Source organism: Bombina bombina, chromosome 9 (genome assembly GCF_027579735.1).
Source record: "Bombina bombina isolate aBomBom1 chromosome 9, aBomBom1.pri, whole genome shotgun sequence".
NCBI lineage: Eukaryota > Metazoa > Chordata > Amphibia > Anura > Bombinatoridae > Bombina > Bombina bombina.
The window spans coordinates 37,898,293-37,913,793 of NC_069507.1; the positions used below are offsets into that span (position 1 = coordinate 37,898,293).

Below are 15,501 nucleotides of genomic sequence, written 5' to 3' on the forward strand. Positions count from 1 at the left end.
GTTGGATCAGGTCCGACAGACCTTTGTTAAATAGGCCCCCTAATCTCCTGCAACGGAAACATTTTTTCACTGTAAATGCAATACAATTGTTGAACTCATTACCAAAGGAGGTAGTGAATGCCAATACCCTAGATACATTTAAAAATTGTTTGTATACATTTCTGTCTAGAAACAAAATTTATGGATATTATTGCTAGTATTAAATGGGTCACCTTTTAGTGGGATTATTTAAGATTAACTGGAGTTTTTTGTAAGTATTTTAGATTTGTATAGGTTGAACTCGATGGTCTTTTTTCAACCTCATCTACTATGTTACTATGTTCAAAGATATAATAAAATACTTACAAAAATCTGAGGGGTGTACTCACTTTTGTGGGATACTGTATATATATATATATATATATATATATATATATATATATATATATATACAGTCCAGATAGAGGACAGCACAATCTTACGCCAATTCAACTGCCAAGGTGCACTGCAAACGAATTTGTATCCTCTCCAAGAACACAGGCACTCACTGGTCTTATAAAAGGTAATCCTTTATTCAATCCATTAAAACGATTATAATACCATGATGTTTCGGCACACCATTGTGCCTTTATCAAATGTGACAAAAATATTAAAAGCTTCATACCACACTTACCCCAAATCACCACCTAAATACTATTGGAGTACATCACATGCCGCCAGTTCCCCGTGTGTGAAATCGGCGTCTGACGTCATCAGGGAGCGCTAAGCTGTGCGCCCTGTGAGATCGTGGAGCCGACGTTGCCATGGCAACATGTAAACAATACACGGTTTCTCGGCAGTTATGTTATGAACCAATAGATGTATTTGCATATCGAGTGTGACGCCGCATACACTTATTAACGGAGATCCCCATACTTATTGTTTGAAGGGGCAAAATACCACTAATTTCCAAATTAATGAAAAGATGTATATATCGGCACAACACTCCAGGCAAATAACACTAAAAACAAAGTGCATAAAAAACAAAGGCCTAGATTTGGAGTTTGGCGGTAGCCGTGAAAACCAGCGTTAGAGGCTCCTAACGCTGGTTTTAGGCTACCGCCAGTATTTGGAGTCATTCAAAAAAGGGTCTAACGCTCACTTTTCAGCCGCGACTTTTCCATACCGCAGATCCCCTTACGTCAATTGCGTATCCTATCTTTTCAATGGGATCTTTCTAACTCCGGTATTTAGAGTCGTGGCTGAAGTGAGCGTTAGAAATCTAACGACAAAACTCCAGCCGCAGAAAAAAGTCAGTAGTTAAGAGCTTTCTGGGCTAACGCCGGTTTATAAAGCTCTTAACTACTGTGCTCTAAAGTACACTAACACCCATAAACTACCTATGTACCCCTAAACCGAGGCCCCCCCACATCGCCGACACTCGATTAAATATTTTTAACCCCTAATCTGCCGACCGCCACCTACGTTATACTTATGTACCCCTAATCTGCTGCCCCTAACACCGCCGACCCCTATATTATATTTATTAACCCCTAACCTGCCCCCCACAACATCGCAGCCAGCTACCTACAATAATCAACCCCTAATCTGCCGACCGCAAAGAGCCGCCACCTACATTATAGCTATGTACCCCTAATCTGCTGCCCCTAACACCGCCGACCCCTATATTATATTTATTAACCCCTAATCTGCCCCTCTCAACATCGCCTCCACCTGCCTACACTTATTAACCCCTAATCTGCCGAGCGGACCGCACCGCTACTATAATAAAGTTATTAACCCCTAATCCGCCTCACTAACCCTATAATAAATAGTATTAACCCCTAATCTGCCCTCCCTAACATCGCCGACACCTAACTTCAATTATTAACCCCTAATCTGCCGACTGGAGCTCACCGCTATTCTAATAAATGTATTAACCCCTAAAGCTAAGTCTAACCCTAACACCCCCCCTAAATTAAATATATTTTTAATCTAACGAAATTAATTAACTCTTATTAAATAAATTATTCCTATTTAAAGCTAAATACTTACCTGTAAAATAAATCCTAATATAGCTACAATATAAATTATATTTATATTATAGCTATTTTAGGATTAATATTTATTTTACAGGTAACTTTGTATTTATTTTAACCAGGTACAATAGCTATTAAATAGTTAAGAACTATTTAATAGCTAAAATAGTTAAAATAATTACAAATTTACCTGTAAAATAAATCCTAACCTAAGTTACAATTAAACCTAACACTACACTATAAATAAATTAATTAAATAAAATACCTATAATTATCTACAATTAAACCTAACACTACACTATCAATAAATAAATTAAATACAATTCCTACAAATAAATACAATGAAATAAACTAACTAAAGTACAAAAAATAAAAAAGAACTAAGTTACAAAAAATAAAAAAATATTTACAAACATTAGAAAAATATTACAACAATTTTAAACTAATTACACCTACTCTAAGCCCCCTAATAATATAACAAAGCCCCCCAAAATAAAAAAATGCATTACCCTATTCTAAATTACTAAAGTTCAAAGCTCTTTTACCTTACCAGCAAACATACAATACCCCCCCCCCAACATTACAACCCACCACCCACATACCCCTAATCTAACCCAAACCCCCCTTAAATAAACCTAACACTAAGCCCCTGAAGATCTCCCTACCTTGAGTCGTCTTCACCCAGCCGAGCAAAATTCTTCATCCAAGCGGAGCAAGAAGAGGTCCTCCATCCGGTAGAAGTCTTCATCCAAGCGGGGCTGTTCTGATCAGCCAATAGAATGCGAGCTCAATCTGATTGGCTGATCAAATCAGCCAATCGGATTGAACTTGATTCTGATTGGCTGATTCCATCAGCCAATCAGAATATTCCTACCTTAATTCCGATTGGCTGATAGAATCCTATCAGCCAATCGGAATTCGAGGGACGCCATCTTGGATGATGTCATTTAAAGGAACCGTCATTCGTCGTTCATTCATCGGCCAGGATGGATGTTCCGTGTCGGAGGTCTTCAGGATGCTGCCGCTCCGCTCCAGATGGATGACGATAGAAGATGCCTCTTGGATGAAGACTTCAATCGGATGGAAGACCTCTTCTGCCCCGCTTGGATGAAGACTTCTACCGGATGGAGGACCTCTTCTTGCTCCGCTTGGATGAAGAATTTGGCTCGGCTGGGTGAAGACGACTCAAGGTAGGGAGATCTTCAGGGGCTTAGTGTTAGGTTTATTTAAGGGGGGTTTGGGTTAGATTAGGGGTATGTGTGTGGTGGGTTGTAATGTTGGGGGGGGTATTGTATGTTTTTTTTTTACAGGCAAAAGAGCTGAACTTCTTGGGGCATGCCCCGCAAAGGGCCCTGTTCAGGGCTGGTAAGGTAAAAGAGCTTTGAACTTTAGTAATTTAGAATAGGGTAGGGCATTTTTTTTATTTTGGGGGGCTTTGCTATTTTATTAGGGGGCTTAGATTAGGTGTAATTAGTTTAAAATTGTTGTAATATATTTCTAATGTTTGTAAATATTTTTTTATTTTTTGTAACTTAGTTCTTTTTTATTTTTTGTACTTTAGTTAGTTTATTTCATTGAATTTATTTATAGGAATTGTATTTAATTTATTTATTGATAGTGTAGTGTTAGGTTTAATTGTAGATAATTATAGGTATTTTATTTAATTAATTTATTGATAGGATTTATTTTACAGGTAAATTTGTAATTATTTTAACTATTTTAGCTATTAAATAGTTCTTAACTATTTAATAGCTATTGTACCTGGTTAAAATAAATACAAAGTTACCTGTAAAATAAATATTAATCCTAAAATAGCTATAATATAATTATAATTTATATTGTAGCTATATTAGGATTTATTTTACAGGTAAGTATTTAGCTTTAAATAGGAATAATTTATTTAATAAGAGTTAATTAATTTCGTTAGATTAAAATTATATTTAACTTAGGGGGGTGTTAGTGTTAGGGTTAGACTTAGCTTTAGGGGTTAATACATTTATTAGAATAGCGGTGAGCTCCAGTCGGCAGATTAGGGGTTAATAATTGAAGTTAGGTGTCAGCGATGTTAGGGAGGGTATTTAGGGGTTAATACTATTTATTATAGGGTTAGTGAGGCGGATTAGGGGTTAATAACTTTATTATAATAGCGGTGCGGTCCGCTCGGCAGATTAGGGGTTAATAAGTGTAGGCAGGTGGAGGCGACATTGTGGGGGGCAGATTAGGGGTTAATAAATATAATATAGGGGTCGGCGGTGTTAGGGGCAGCAGATTAGGGGTACATAGGGATAATGTAAGTAGCGGCGGTTTACGAAGCGGCAGATTAGGGGTTAATAATAATATGCAGGGGTCAGCGATAGCGGGGGCGGCAGAATAGGGGTTAATAAGTGTAAGGTTAGGGGTGTTTAGACTCGGGGGACATGTTAGAGTGTTAGGTGCAGACGTAGGAAGTGTTTCCCCATAGGAAACAATGGGGCTGCGTTAGGAGCTGAACGCGGCTTTTTTGCAGGTGGTAGTTTTTTTTTCAGCTCAAACAGCCCCATTGTTTCCTATGGGGGAATCGTGCACGAGCACGTTTTTGAGGCTGGCCTCGTCCGTAAGCAACTCTGGTATCGAGAGAGTTTAAGTTGCGTTAAATATGCTATACGCTCCTTTTTTGGAGCCTAACGCAGCCTTTCTGTGGACTCTCAATACCAGAGTTATTTTAAAGGTGCGGCCAGAAAAAAGCCAGCGTTAGCTACGCGGGTCGTTACCGACAAAACTCTAAGTCTAGCCGATAGTGTATAAGAAACAAAATGTATTAAAAAGGAGCATCTATACAACATTGTATCCATATCACAATAAGGGAAAAAGACCAAGAGAGCATTTGATGTCATAAAGACAGTATACAATGTCAATTTACATATAAAGTGAAATACTAGCTTACAATCATGCCTACTAGTAATATGGTAGAAACATGGGAACAATATGTGAGAACTGTTTATTTGTCCTATTATGAGACCCATATGCTACTGCAGGAAGGATATGTATACTCTGATTATATTACAGGAACAGATATTATCTAGTAGAAGGGGCTAAAGTCCAGTGAGGTATTGAGGCCATATGGAGAGATGGTATTCAGCCTGTAGATCCACTTGGTTTCGCATTGTAATAAAAGATTCCCTCTATCACCTCCTCTCGGGAGTGGGGGTACATGGTCTATAAGCATCGTGCGTAGACTGGAAACCGCATGTTTATGTTGAATGCAATGCCTAGCTACTGGTTGTTCTGATTCACCAGTGCGTAGGGCCTCACGTATCGCACATCGGTGGTTTGCCATGCGCTCGCGGAAAGTTGTTACAGTTTTGCCGATATAGACACTGGAACATGGGCAAATGATCATGCATACTACATATATGCTGGTGCAGGTAAGGCGATGCCTATTATCGAATCTTTTGTTGCTGTGAGGGTGCTGAAAGGAATTGCCCCTAAGCATACCATTGCAGGTCACACATCCAGAACAGGGAAAACAGCCCATCTTCGTGGGTTTAAGCCAGGTATCCTTTTTGTAGTTTCTTATTGGATCTGATTTAACCAGTATATCCCTTAGGTTATTTGCTCTTCAGTATGCTATTCTGGGGGCAGCAGCCCTCCCAAATGGTAGTGTGGGATCACTGCCTACCACTGGCCAATGTCTCTGGACCACCTCAGTAAGGTGTCTCAAATCTGGTGTATATGTAGTGACCATATTGATACGATCAGGGTCTGACTTAGTTGTCCTTTGCCTTTTTCCCAACTTAGTAGGATCCATAAGGTCATCCCGTGCCTTCTTGACCATCTCTCTAGTGTAGCCTCTCTCCACTAATTTTGCATCCATTTCTTCCAGTTGTTGATGTAGCATAGGTAACTCACTATTGTTCCTAATGACACGAGTGAGTTGGGAGGTGACAATCCCTTTCTTTTGATGCAGAGGGTGAAAACTCCTCGCATCCAACAAGGAATTGCGGTCAGTTGGTTTAGTGTAAAGAGAGGTACCAAACCGAGTTATACCCTCTGCATCAACTTTGAAAATGTTAAGATCCAAAAAATGTACAGATACTGTACTGTATTCCAACTTAAACCTGATTGGACTAGCCATGGTATTCAAATGTGACACCCACTCAAGTAATGCTGGTTCACCACCTCTCCACACCAAGAACACATCATCGATATAGCGTGTGTAATACATGATGTTACTAATATCATGTGGCTGCATCAGAGTACGCTCATACCACGCCATGTAGAGATTCGCATAAGTAGTGCCACATTTGAACCCATGGCTGTACCTGCGATTTGCCAAAAATAATCATTTTCAAATTTAAAATAGTTCTTCTCAAGGCAATGTGTTAGTATTTCGCAAAGGAACTCAATGGGTGGACCACTGTACAAAGCATTGCCCGTCACCATGGACCTGACAGCCTCCATACCCTCATGATGAGGTATCACAGTGTAAAGGCTGTCCACGTCCATGGTGACAAGCACATCATCAACACTTAAACCAGCATATTCCTTGAGAATACGGATCATATCTGGGGAATCCTTTAAGTAGGATTCAGTATGCTTAACAACATGCTGGAGGTGCGAGTCAATGTATATGGCCAAACTGGATAGAATTGAGCCCCTGGCAGACACAATCGGTCTGCCAGGTGGATTTTGTAGGGTTTTGTGCACCTTTGGCAGTAAGTAGAATACAGGTACCTTTGGATAATCAGTGATAAGAAATGTCAACTCCTGTTCACTGAGTATGCCGGCCTCAAGGCCATCCTGCAGAAATCTGTCGATAACCCTTTTGTATGTTGATGTAGGGTTTCCAGATAATTTCTTGTAAGTATGGCTGTCTCTTAACTGTCTAAGTGCCTCATTCCTGTACTCTATGTAATCTAAAATGACAACAGATCCCCCCTTATCCTCAGGGCGGATAATGATGGATGTGTCATTTTTCAGGTCAGTAAGTGCTTGTGCTTCAGATTTACTCAAGTTGGAATATGTCTTTTGTTGGGGTATTTGTTTGATATCATGGCTAAGAGCCCGTGTGTATCCTCTGATGGAGTTATGTGTATTTGCAGGTTCAAAAGTAGACTTCTTCTTGAATGGGGTGGGGACATATGTATCATTTCTAAAATGATCTCTTAGTTTCAGCTGCCTTTGTAACATATGTACATCCACCAGCATATCAAAAGAATCAGCTTTGGGGGTAGGTATAAATGATAGCCTTCGATTTAGCAGGGATATTTCCGCTTCACTTAAATGTCTGCTACTAAGATTAAATATAATGTCTACTTTTTCCTTGCTAATTGTTTTTTTGTGGCCCCCCCTTCTGATCTTTCTTCCCTCTCTTCTCTTCTTATAGTGGGAATAGTTGGTGGTTTTGCTGCTGAACGTGTCGCCACTCCTACAAACAATAAGTATGGGGATCTCCGTTAATAAGTGTATGCGGTGTCACACTCGATATGCAAATACATCTATTGGTTCATAACATAACTGCCGAGAAACCGTGTATTGTTTACATGTTGCCATTGCAACATCGGCTCCACGATCTCACAGGGCGCACAGCTTAGCGCTCCCTGATGACGTCAGACGCCGATTTCACACACGGGGAACTGGTGGCATGTGATTTACTCCAATAGTATTTAGGTGGTGATTTGGGGTAAGTGTGGTATGAAGCTTTTAATATTTTTGTCACATTTGATAAAGGCACAATGGTGTGCCGAAACGTCATGGTATTATAATCGTTTTAATGGATTGAATAAAGGATTACCTTTTATAAGACCAGTGAGTGCCTGTGTTCTTGGAGAGGATATATATACAGATAGATATTTTTTTAGCTCTCTATATCCTTATTTGGTACCTGAGTACTGGGAAGTGGTTCCACCCACCATTGTCCTCCACAATCAGTTTCATTGTACCATTTTTAAAATAAAGGACTCTCTTTATATTTAATATTAATACTTGTATATCATGTGCACAGCGGTATAATATTTCTTATATGAATCAAAAACAAAAACAATTTTCATTATAACATGGTTTACTATATTTATTTACTGATTGCAATTTCTTAAAGGGACAGTATACTATAAAATTGTTTTTCCCTTAATGTTTCCAATTACTTTATTTACCAGCTGCAGAGTATGAAATGTATGAGATTTGCTTTTTTAAGGCTTATTTGTTTATATGAATTAGCTGATTTTGTGTTTTGAAGCCAAAACCTAATAAAATGGGTTGAGCTTGTAGCTATAATCAGATCTCATTACTTTATCACATTGCGCAAATAAACCTGCTTCTTTATCTTATATCTGTCCATAAACCAATCATCAATACTTGTAGAGAACAATGGAAAATTAACATTTTATTACCGTATCTCTTCTATAACCCACTGGGAGTGTAATTTCTTCTACTGGCTGTGTTAACACAGCTTGGCCTCGAGGCCAAAAACTTTAAGGATGGGTGGGGATACCACTGGCTACATAAGCTATTTCAAAAGCCAATATAAGGGCAATTAAATACTTATAAACAATTTAATACACTCCAGCAGGTAAAGTGGAAAATTGGGAACAAATTAAAGGGGAGAACATTTTTTAGTAAACTGTCTCTTTAAATGTTTGCTTCATACAGTTTTTTTTAAAATTAAAACATAATTAATTTTACTTAATCAATTTTACCTTTTTTATTGTGTCTAACATTGATCGCCCGCCATTCCATGGCTTAGTTGATTTTCTCATGCAGTTTAAACTTGCCATACTGTGCCATTTTCTCTCTTCCAATTTTTTATGAAATGCGTTGGCCAGCATTAGTACACTGTCATACAGATATAGATTGGACACCTGAAAATAATGCAAATGGCCGTTGCTTAGTACAGAACAGTCAACTTGTGTAATATTAAAAAAAAAAGCTTGTTGTTCAGAATTATAAATATAATACTGACAGTTGGGTATCATAATTTTAGACAAGAGCATTTAATTAAAACAGATAAAAAAATAAAAAAAATATTGTCTGTGTGCATGTGTATGTGATGTGCTTATATGTGTGTATTTGTGTGGTACAGTCTGTGTGTCACTGTGTATGTGAGTGTGTAAGTGCATTATGAGTGTATGTGTGTGTGTTTGTGTTTGAGTATGTGAGTCTGTGTGTGAGTGTGTCTGTGTATTTTGATATGTCTGTACATTTAAATGTGTGTGAGTAAGTGGGTGTAGCAGTTTTCATGTGAGTGTGTATGTGTGTGCGTGTTTGTGTGTGTGTGAAATAGTGTGTGAGAGTGTATGTGTGTGTGAGTTTGTGTGTTAGTGTGTATGTGTGCTCGGTTGGGTATGTGGGGGTGTATTTGTGTGGGACAGTCTGTGTGTGCCTTTTTATGTGAGATTGTAAGTGTGTATTTGCGTTATGAGTGTATGTGTGTGTGAGTATGTGAGTCTGTATGTGTATGTGCGTTTGGATGTGTCTGCATGTTTGAATGTGTGTGTGTGGCAGTCTCTGTGTGAGTGAGTGTGTGTATGAGTTTATGTGTGTTTGTGTATGTGAGTTTGTGTGTTTGTATGTGTCTATATGTTTGAATGTGTGTGTATGAGTTTGTGTTTGAGTGTGTATGTGTATGTATGTGTGTGTTTGTGTGCGTGTGTGTATGTGAGTTTGTGTGTGTTTGTGTGTTAGTGTGTGTATCTGTTTTGATGTGTGTGTGACTGAATGTGTGTGGACATGTGTATGTTATTTAAGAATTTGTAATTGTAACATCACAATGTCTTGTTTATTCTTTCCTACCATAAGCTGAAAAAAATTGAGCACACTTTGCAAAATGCAACATCTCACGAAGCCATTAAGAAAGGCATGAAAGTAAGCCAAATTCCAAAAATACTCAGCAAGACCTAATTCCAAGGTAATATTATTTCTTATGTTTCCTATTTATAAAGTGCAGCTTGGAATAGTAAAGCAAACATAAAAAGCCCTTTGAAATGCACTTGAATTAACAAAAATTATTTTAGCAAAATGTCACATTGATAGATTTTACTGTGCATGGGCACAATGCCTCTATTTAAAACTGAATTATATCAATGTGCATTTCAGCTTTGGCTGAAATATCCCTCTAATGCTTCTTGTGAGATTTTAAAGTAACATTGGAGTAAGTGGGATCATAGTGCCCAAGGAGGTCTTGAAACATTTCACTAAGGAATGGGATGGCTCTTCTAATCATTCCACTATCTCCAAATTCTAGAGAACTGTTATTGAATCTATTCAATAAAGCTCACTCACTCAGAGTTCTTATCTGCCTCACAAATTTGTGGAATTAGCTTCATTTTCTTTTTCTTTCTCCTTTGTATTCATGTCCCATTTCCACCCAGTGAACTATCTGAATGCTCAACTCAAACCAGAAATACCAAACGCTCCATATGCTCCTCCTGAAGATTAGTTAACTACACCCTGGGTCAACCTAGAATGATTCAAATTTCATCCCTTTTCACAAATCCTCATTAAAATATTTTTTGGAGGTATGTTCATAACTCCATTTTTAGTTAATAGGATCCATAAAATAACAGAGTTTAAAGAGATCACTGAAACAATGTTAATGAATATAGGAAGCTTACTTTATGAACATCAGCACTGCAACTATTGCAGCTAAAATAGAACATTTTACAACCAGTTGATCTAAAGTCAAGACATCAAGCAGAAAATATTGGTCTCAAAAAATCAGTTTTACTATTTGTTTGTTGTTTATATATGGTTCATATATTACTTATGTTCAATGTTCCGGTAAACATCTATCTCTATATGTGAATATCCAAATAACTCCAGTTAGCAAATTATTGGGCTGTTTTCCCAAAATAAGTTGATTGGCAATTACATTTTATGATAATTTTCAGAGATTCATAATTAGCCATCAAGCTATTTTTCCTGCTTAGTGCCAAATAATTAAATTAAGTACTTCATTACTCTGTGCATACAGGTATAAATTAGCAGAAAGATTCCTAAATGATAAAAAAATTCATATGGCAATGCCATAACGCTATGAAAAGGTTCAGGAACCTGCACTTTTTACTTATTTAGCCTGTTACAAAAACAACAATCTCTCTCCCTCTCTCTTTCTTTCTTTCTCTCTCTATCTCTATCTGTCTGTCATTCGATCGGTCTATCTATCTATCCATCCATGTAATATATCTGTCTGCTTATCTCATTCTATCTATCTATCTATCTATCTATCTATCTATCTATCTATCTATCTTTCTATATCACTCTGTATATCCATCCATCTATTCATCTATCTATCTATCTATCTATCTATCTATCTATCTAACTATCTATCTGTCTGTATGTCTGTCTATCTATCTATCAATCTATCTATCTATAGATCTAATATGTCTGTATATCTCACTATATCTATCTAACTATCTCACTGTATCTATCTATCTATCTATCTATCTATCTATGACATAGATAGATGATAGATAGATAGATAGATAGATAGGTGGGTAGATCGTTGATAGGTAGATAGAGATAGATAGACAGACAGACAGATTAGAAAGACAGAGAGACGGATAGATAGATAGATAGATAGATATAGATAGATAGATAGATAGATAGATAGATAGATAGAATGAGATAGAGAGACAGACAGATAGAATACATAGATTCTATGTAATCTATCTGTCTGTCTCTCTATCTCACTCTATCTATCTATCATCTATCTATCTATCTATCTATCTATCCGTCTCTCTGTCTTTCTAATCTGTCTGTCTGTCTATCTATCTCTATCTACCTATCAATGATCTACCCACCTATCTATCTATCTATCTATCTATCTATCTATCTAACTATCTATCTATCTATCTATCTATCTATCTATCTGTCTGTCTGTCTGTCTGTCTGTATGTCTGTCTGTCAGTCTTTCTGTCTGTCTGTCTTCCTGTCTGTCTATTTGTCTGTAGTCTTCACAATAACTACTATAAAGTAACTTTTGCCACTTGCCAAGTAAATGCAATTAATTGCTGCTGCCTCTACCTACTTTAAGAGTTTGAAATTTTTTTACCAGTTGTTATTGGCAGCCTGTTGGTAAGCAGCAACTGTTTTGTTGATCACAATTTGAAGCCAAAGTAAAGAATTCTTTTTTTTACCATTATATACAGTATTTCTCTTGAAATTATGAGAGGACGGAAAATATTACATGTTAATGCCTTTTATGAAACCCAATAATGACAATAATAAGTATTAACATATGGTTACAAAATGTTTAAAGTGTGCTTTTTTAAAATTATTATAATTTCATGAAATTCCTATCTTTCTTTAAAAGTATAGATCATATTGGTCATAATACCAACATATATGCTGATGTAACTAAGTAAAAAAGCTTATCAAGACCCTTAAAAAACCTAAAACGATAAAAATACATATTCAGTTTCTGCTGATTTTCGTAACATGACCTATTGACCTAAAATAACGAACTTATTTCATATGCAGTCACTAAACACTATATTACACATTCTCTCAACATTTATTGGGCTTCTGGGAGGAGTCTTGAAAGATGCAGATGGATACACAACAATTAAAGCATTTGCTTGCATTAAAAAGATAAGAATAATAATTAAAACATCCAAGATGTATTTGCTTCATATTAAATGCAAGGCATGTCTAGCACAGTCTAACAGCTGATGTGTTTCTACCCTTCTGGCACTTCATCAGATGCGGGAGGGGCAGAGTGGTCCAGGGACTGTTAGGTTTGTGCTTGATGGTCTTCAGGCAGGTTTGTCATTTTCCAGTGTTCTGGTGGTCCCGTTTTAATTTATGAAACTGGGGCACAAATAGGCAAAGGGACAATCAAACAGAAATTCCAAATCAAGACTGTTCTTCAAGCCTTTCCCATGTCTCCAGTTCCTATGCTTTTGTACAACTACATTCACAAAAAATAGATTCATTAGAGAGCTTTAGTAAGACGTTGTCTAGAATAACATAAGAGAGATTTGTAAGCCCTAAGAGTCAATGAATTTACTACACTGTAACAAACCAAGACACTATGAACAGAAAACAAAGTGAAACTACTAAAGAAATGTCTGAACTAACTAGGCACTTTGAAAAGTATGACAGATAATTCTCACTGTTAATATTTAGCTAATATCCTCAGTTATACCCACTCAACAGACTTCCAGACATTTCATTTTACACAGAGAGTCTTTGATCAACACTGAAACGTGTAATAAAGACCACACCAAATCCAGCAAAACGCAGGCAGCATTCCTGCAGCAAAGATCATGTTACAATTAAGATAACATGGCTACAAAGTCTTTCCTATTACAGTGCTTGAGAAAGTCAGACACACTGGGGGATACTCTGAAAGAGAACGGAACATATTGCATACAGTTATCAGAGCGTTTTTACAGTATAAAAAGAAATTAAAGGGACACAGAATTATATATATATATATATATATATATATATATACATATATATATATATATATATATACACCAAAATTCATTAAAATTAAGGGGGGAGATAAAAAAACTGAAATTAAAATCCTCCATGTCTCAAAATTAAATCAATGTAAATATTTGCATAGGAAATATATATATATATTACATACTGATTTGCTAAAAATAAACTAGATCTAATTAAGGGATTTTTATTAAATTGGTACCTGATCTAAAGAATAAAATTTACAAGGACAGTCTTAATGATCTAAATATGTATAGTTTAGAGAAGAGAAAGTAGAGGATTTATATTGTAGAAACCTTCACGTATATTTAGGGACCTTATAAAGCAAATGATGAAATTATTTTTCTAAAAAAAAGAACATCATCAGAACAAGATGTCATAATCTCATGATGAAGTGTAGTAGGTTCAGGAGTAATTTGCACAAGCGCTTCTTCGCAGAAAACAAGGTTTATTCATTGGGGTAGATTTAACAAATGGCGTGCGGACATGATTCGCTGTATTGAATCATGTCCGTACGACATCGATAAATACCAAAAGCATTTGCTGTAGGCATTTATCATAGCACAAGCATTTCTGGTTAAATGCTTGTGCAATGCCCCCCTGCACATTTGCTGCCAATCGGCCAATAGCAGGGGATATCTATCATTCCGATTATATATGATCAGGATTATTGCAGTCCGTCACCTCAGAGGTCTTATGACCGCTGCTTCTTAAATCCTGATTCTGGAGTTTCCAGAAGGCTCACGCGGAATGAGCAGTTTATGCTGCTTAATAAATTGGCCACATTGAAAAATCTTCCATTAGAGTTGGTAAAGAAAAGCACGGTAGGGGATTTTAAAAATGCCTGGAATAAGAAGAAGGGTGCCCTACAAACTACATAAGCCTGCATTTTATATAGGGTTGCCATATTGACGTTTTAAGAAGAACATTTATGAAAAATACATAAGTCAAGGGCTGTTTGAAGAAATGTTTTGTATAATGTTCCATGTAACCCTGACAGATGTATCTTTCATATGTGTTCTACTTTAAAGTGGCAATAGTGCGACCCTAACTTTGGCTAGATTACGAGTGGCACGCTAACCTTTGCGCACAAGCAGAAAGGGGTTTAATGTGGCTCTTTGCGCACGTCAGAAGTAGCCAGCATGTTACAAGTTGAAAGCAAACACGTTCACTAGAGCTCAATTGAATTTAACATGTGTCAGGATAGCAAGACTACAGAACTACAGTTAACTGTAAAGCAAGACAAAAAAGCTCGTAAAAAAAAACCATCAAAAATTGTTACACTTTTAAAAGTACAGCTACACTTATAATAACACTATCTAATAAAATTTTCCATAAAAAATGCAATAAAAAGTTATAAGGGCTCAAAGATTTGAGGTCTTGGGTGCTTTAACATAGAGATACATGCATATACATGTCTAAATATGTAGATGTATGCATATTTATATGTTTAAATGTGTGTACCTATATATTTATGTATTTATGTGTATATATATATGTATTTATGTGTGTATATATATATATATATGTATTTATGTGTGTATATATTTATGTATTTATGTGTGTATATATTTATGTATTTATGTGTGTATATATATGTATTTACATATAGATATACACATAAAAACAAATAAATTCATATGTAAACATATATAGACATATTGGGGCCCATTTATCAAAGGGCTTGCGGACCTGATCCGACACTGCGGATCAGGTCCGCAAGACCTCGCTAAATGCGGAGAGCAATACGCTCTCCACATTTAACATTGCACCAGCAGCTCACAAGAGCTGCTGGTGCAACGCCGCCCCCTGCTGACTCGCGGCCAATCGGCCGCCAGCAGGGAGCTGTCAATCAACCCGATCGTATTCGATCGGGTTGATTTCCGGCGGTTCCTGTCCGCCTGCTCAGAGCAGGCGGACAGGGTTATGAAGCAGCGGTCTTTAGACCGCTGCTTCATAACTTGTGTTTCTGGCGAGTCTGAAGACTCGCCAGAAACACGGCCCTTCAAGTTCCATACGGAGCTTGATAAATGGGCCTGATACAGTATATACTGTATATATGCCTTGGAGCCCTTTG

At 37.0% G+C, this 15,501-nt stretch overlaps 1 protein-coding gene across 1 annotated transcript in view; it reads right to left on the reverse strand.

Annotated features, from left to right (window-relative positions):
* The window catches only part of GRID1 (glutamate ionotropic receptor delta type subunit 1), a 1,251,691-nt gene that overhangs the window by 250,337 nt on the left and 985,853 nt on the right, over positions 1-15,501 (reverse strand). The window contains exon 7 of the mRNA XM_053692039.1: positions 8,672-8,833. Coding sequence (XP_053548014.1) covers positions 8,672-8,833 — 162 coding nt within the window. The remainder of the gene's footprint in view (positions 1-8,671; positions 8,834-15,501) is intronic.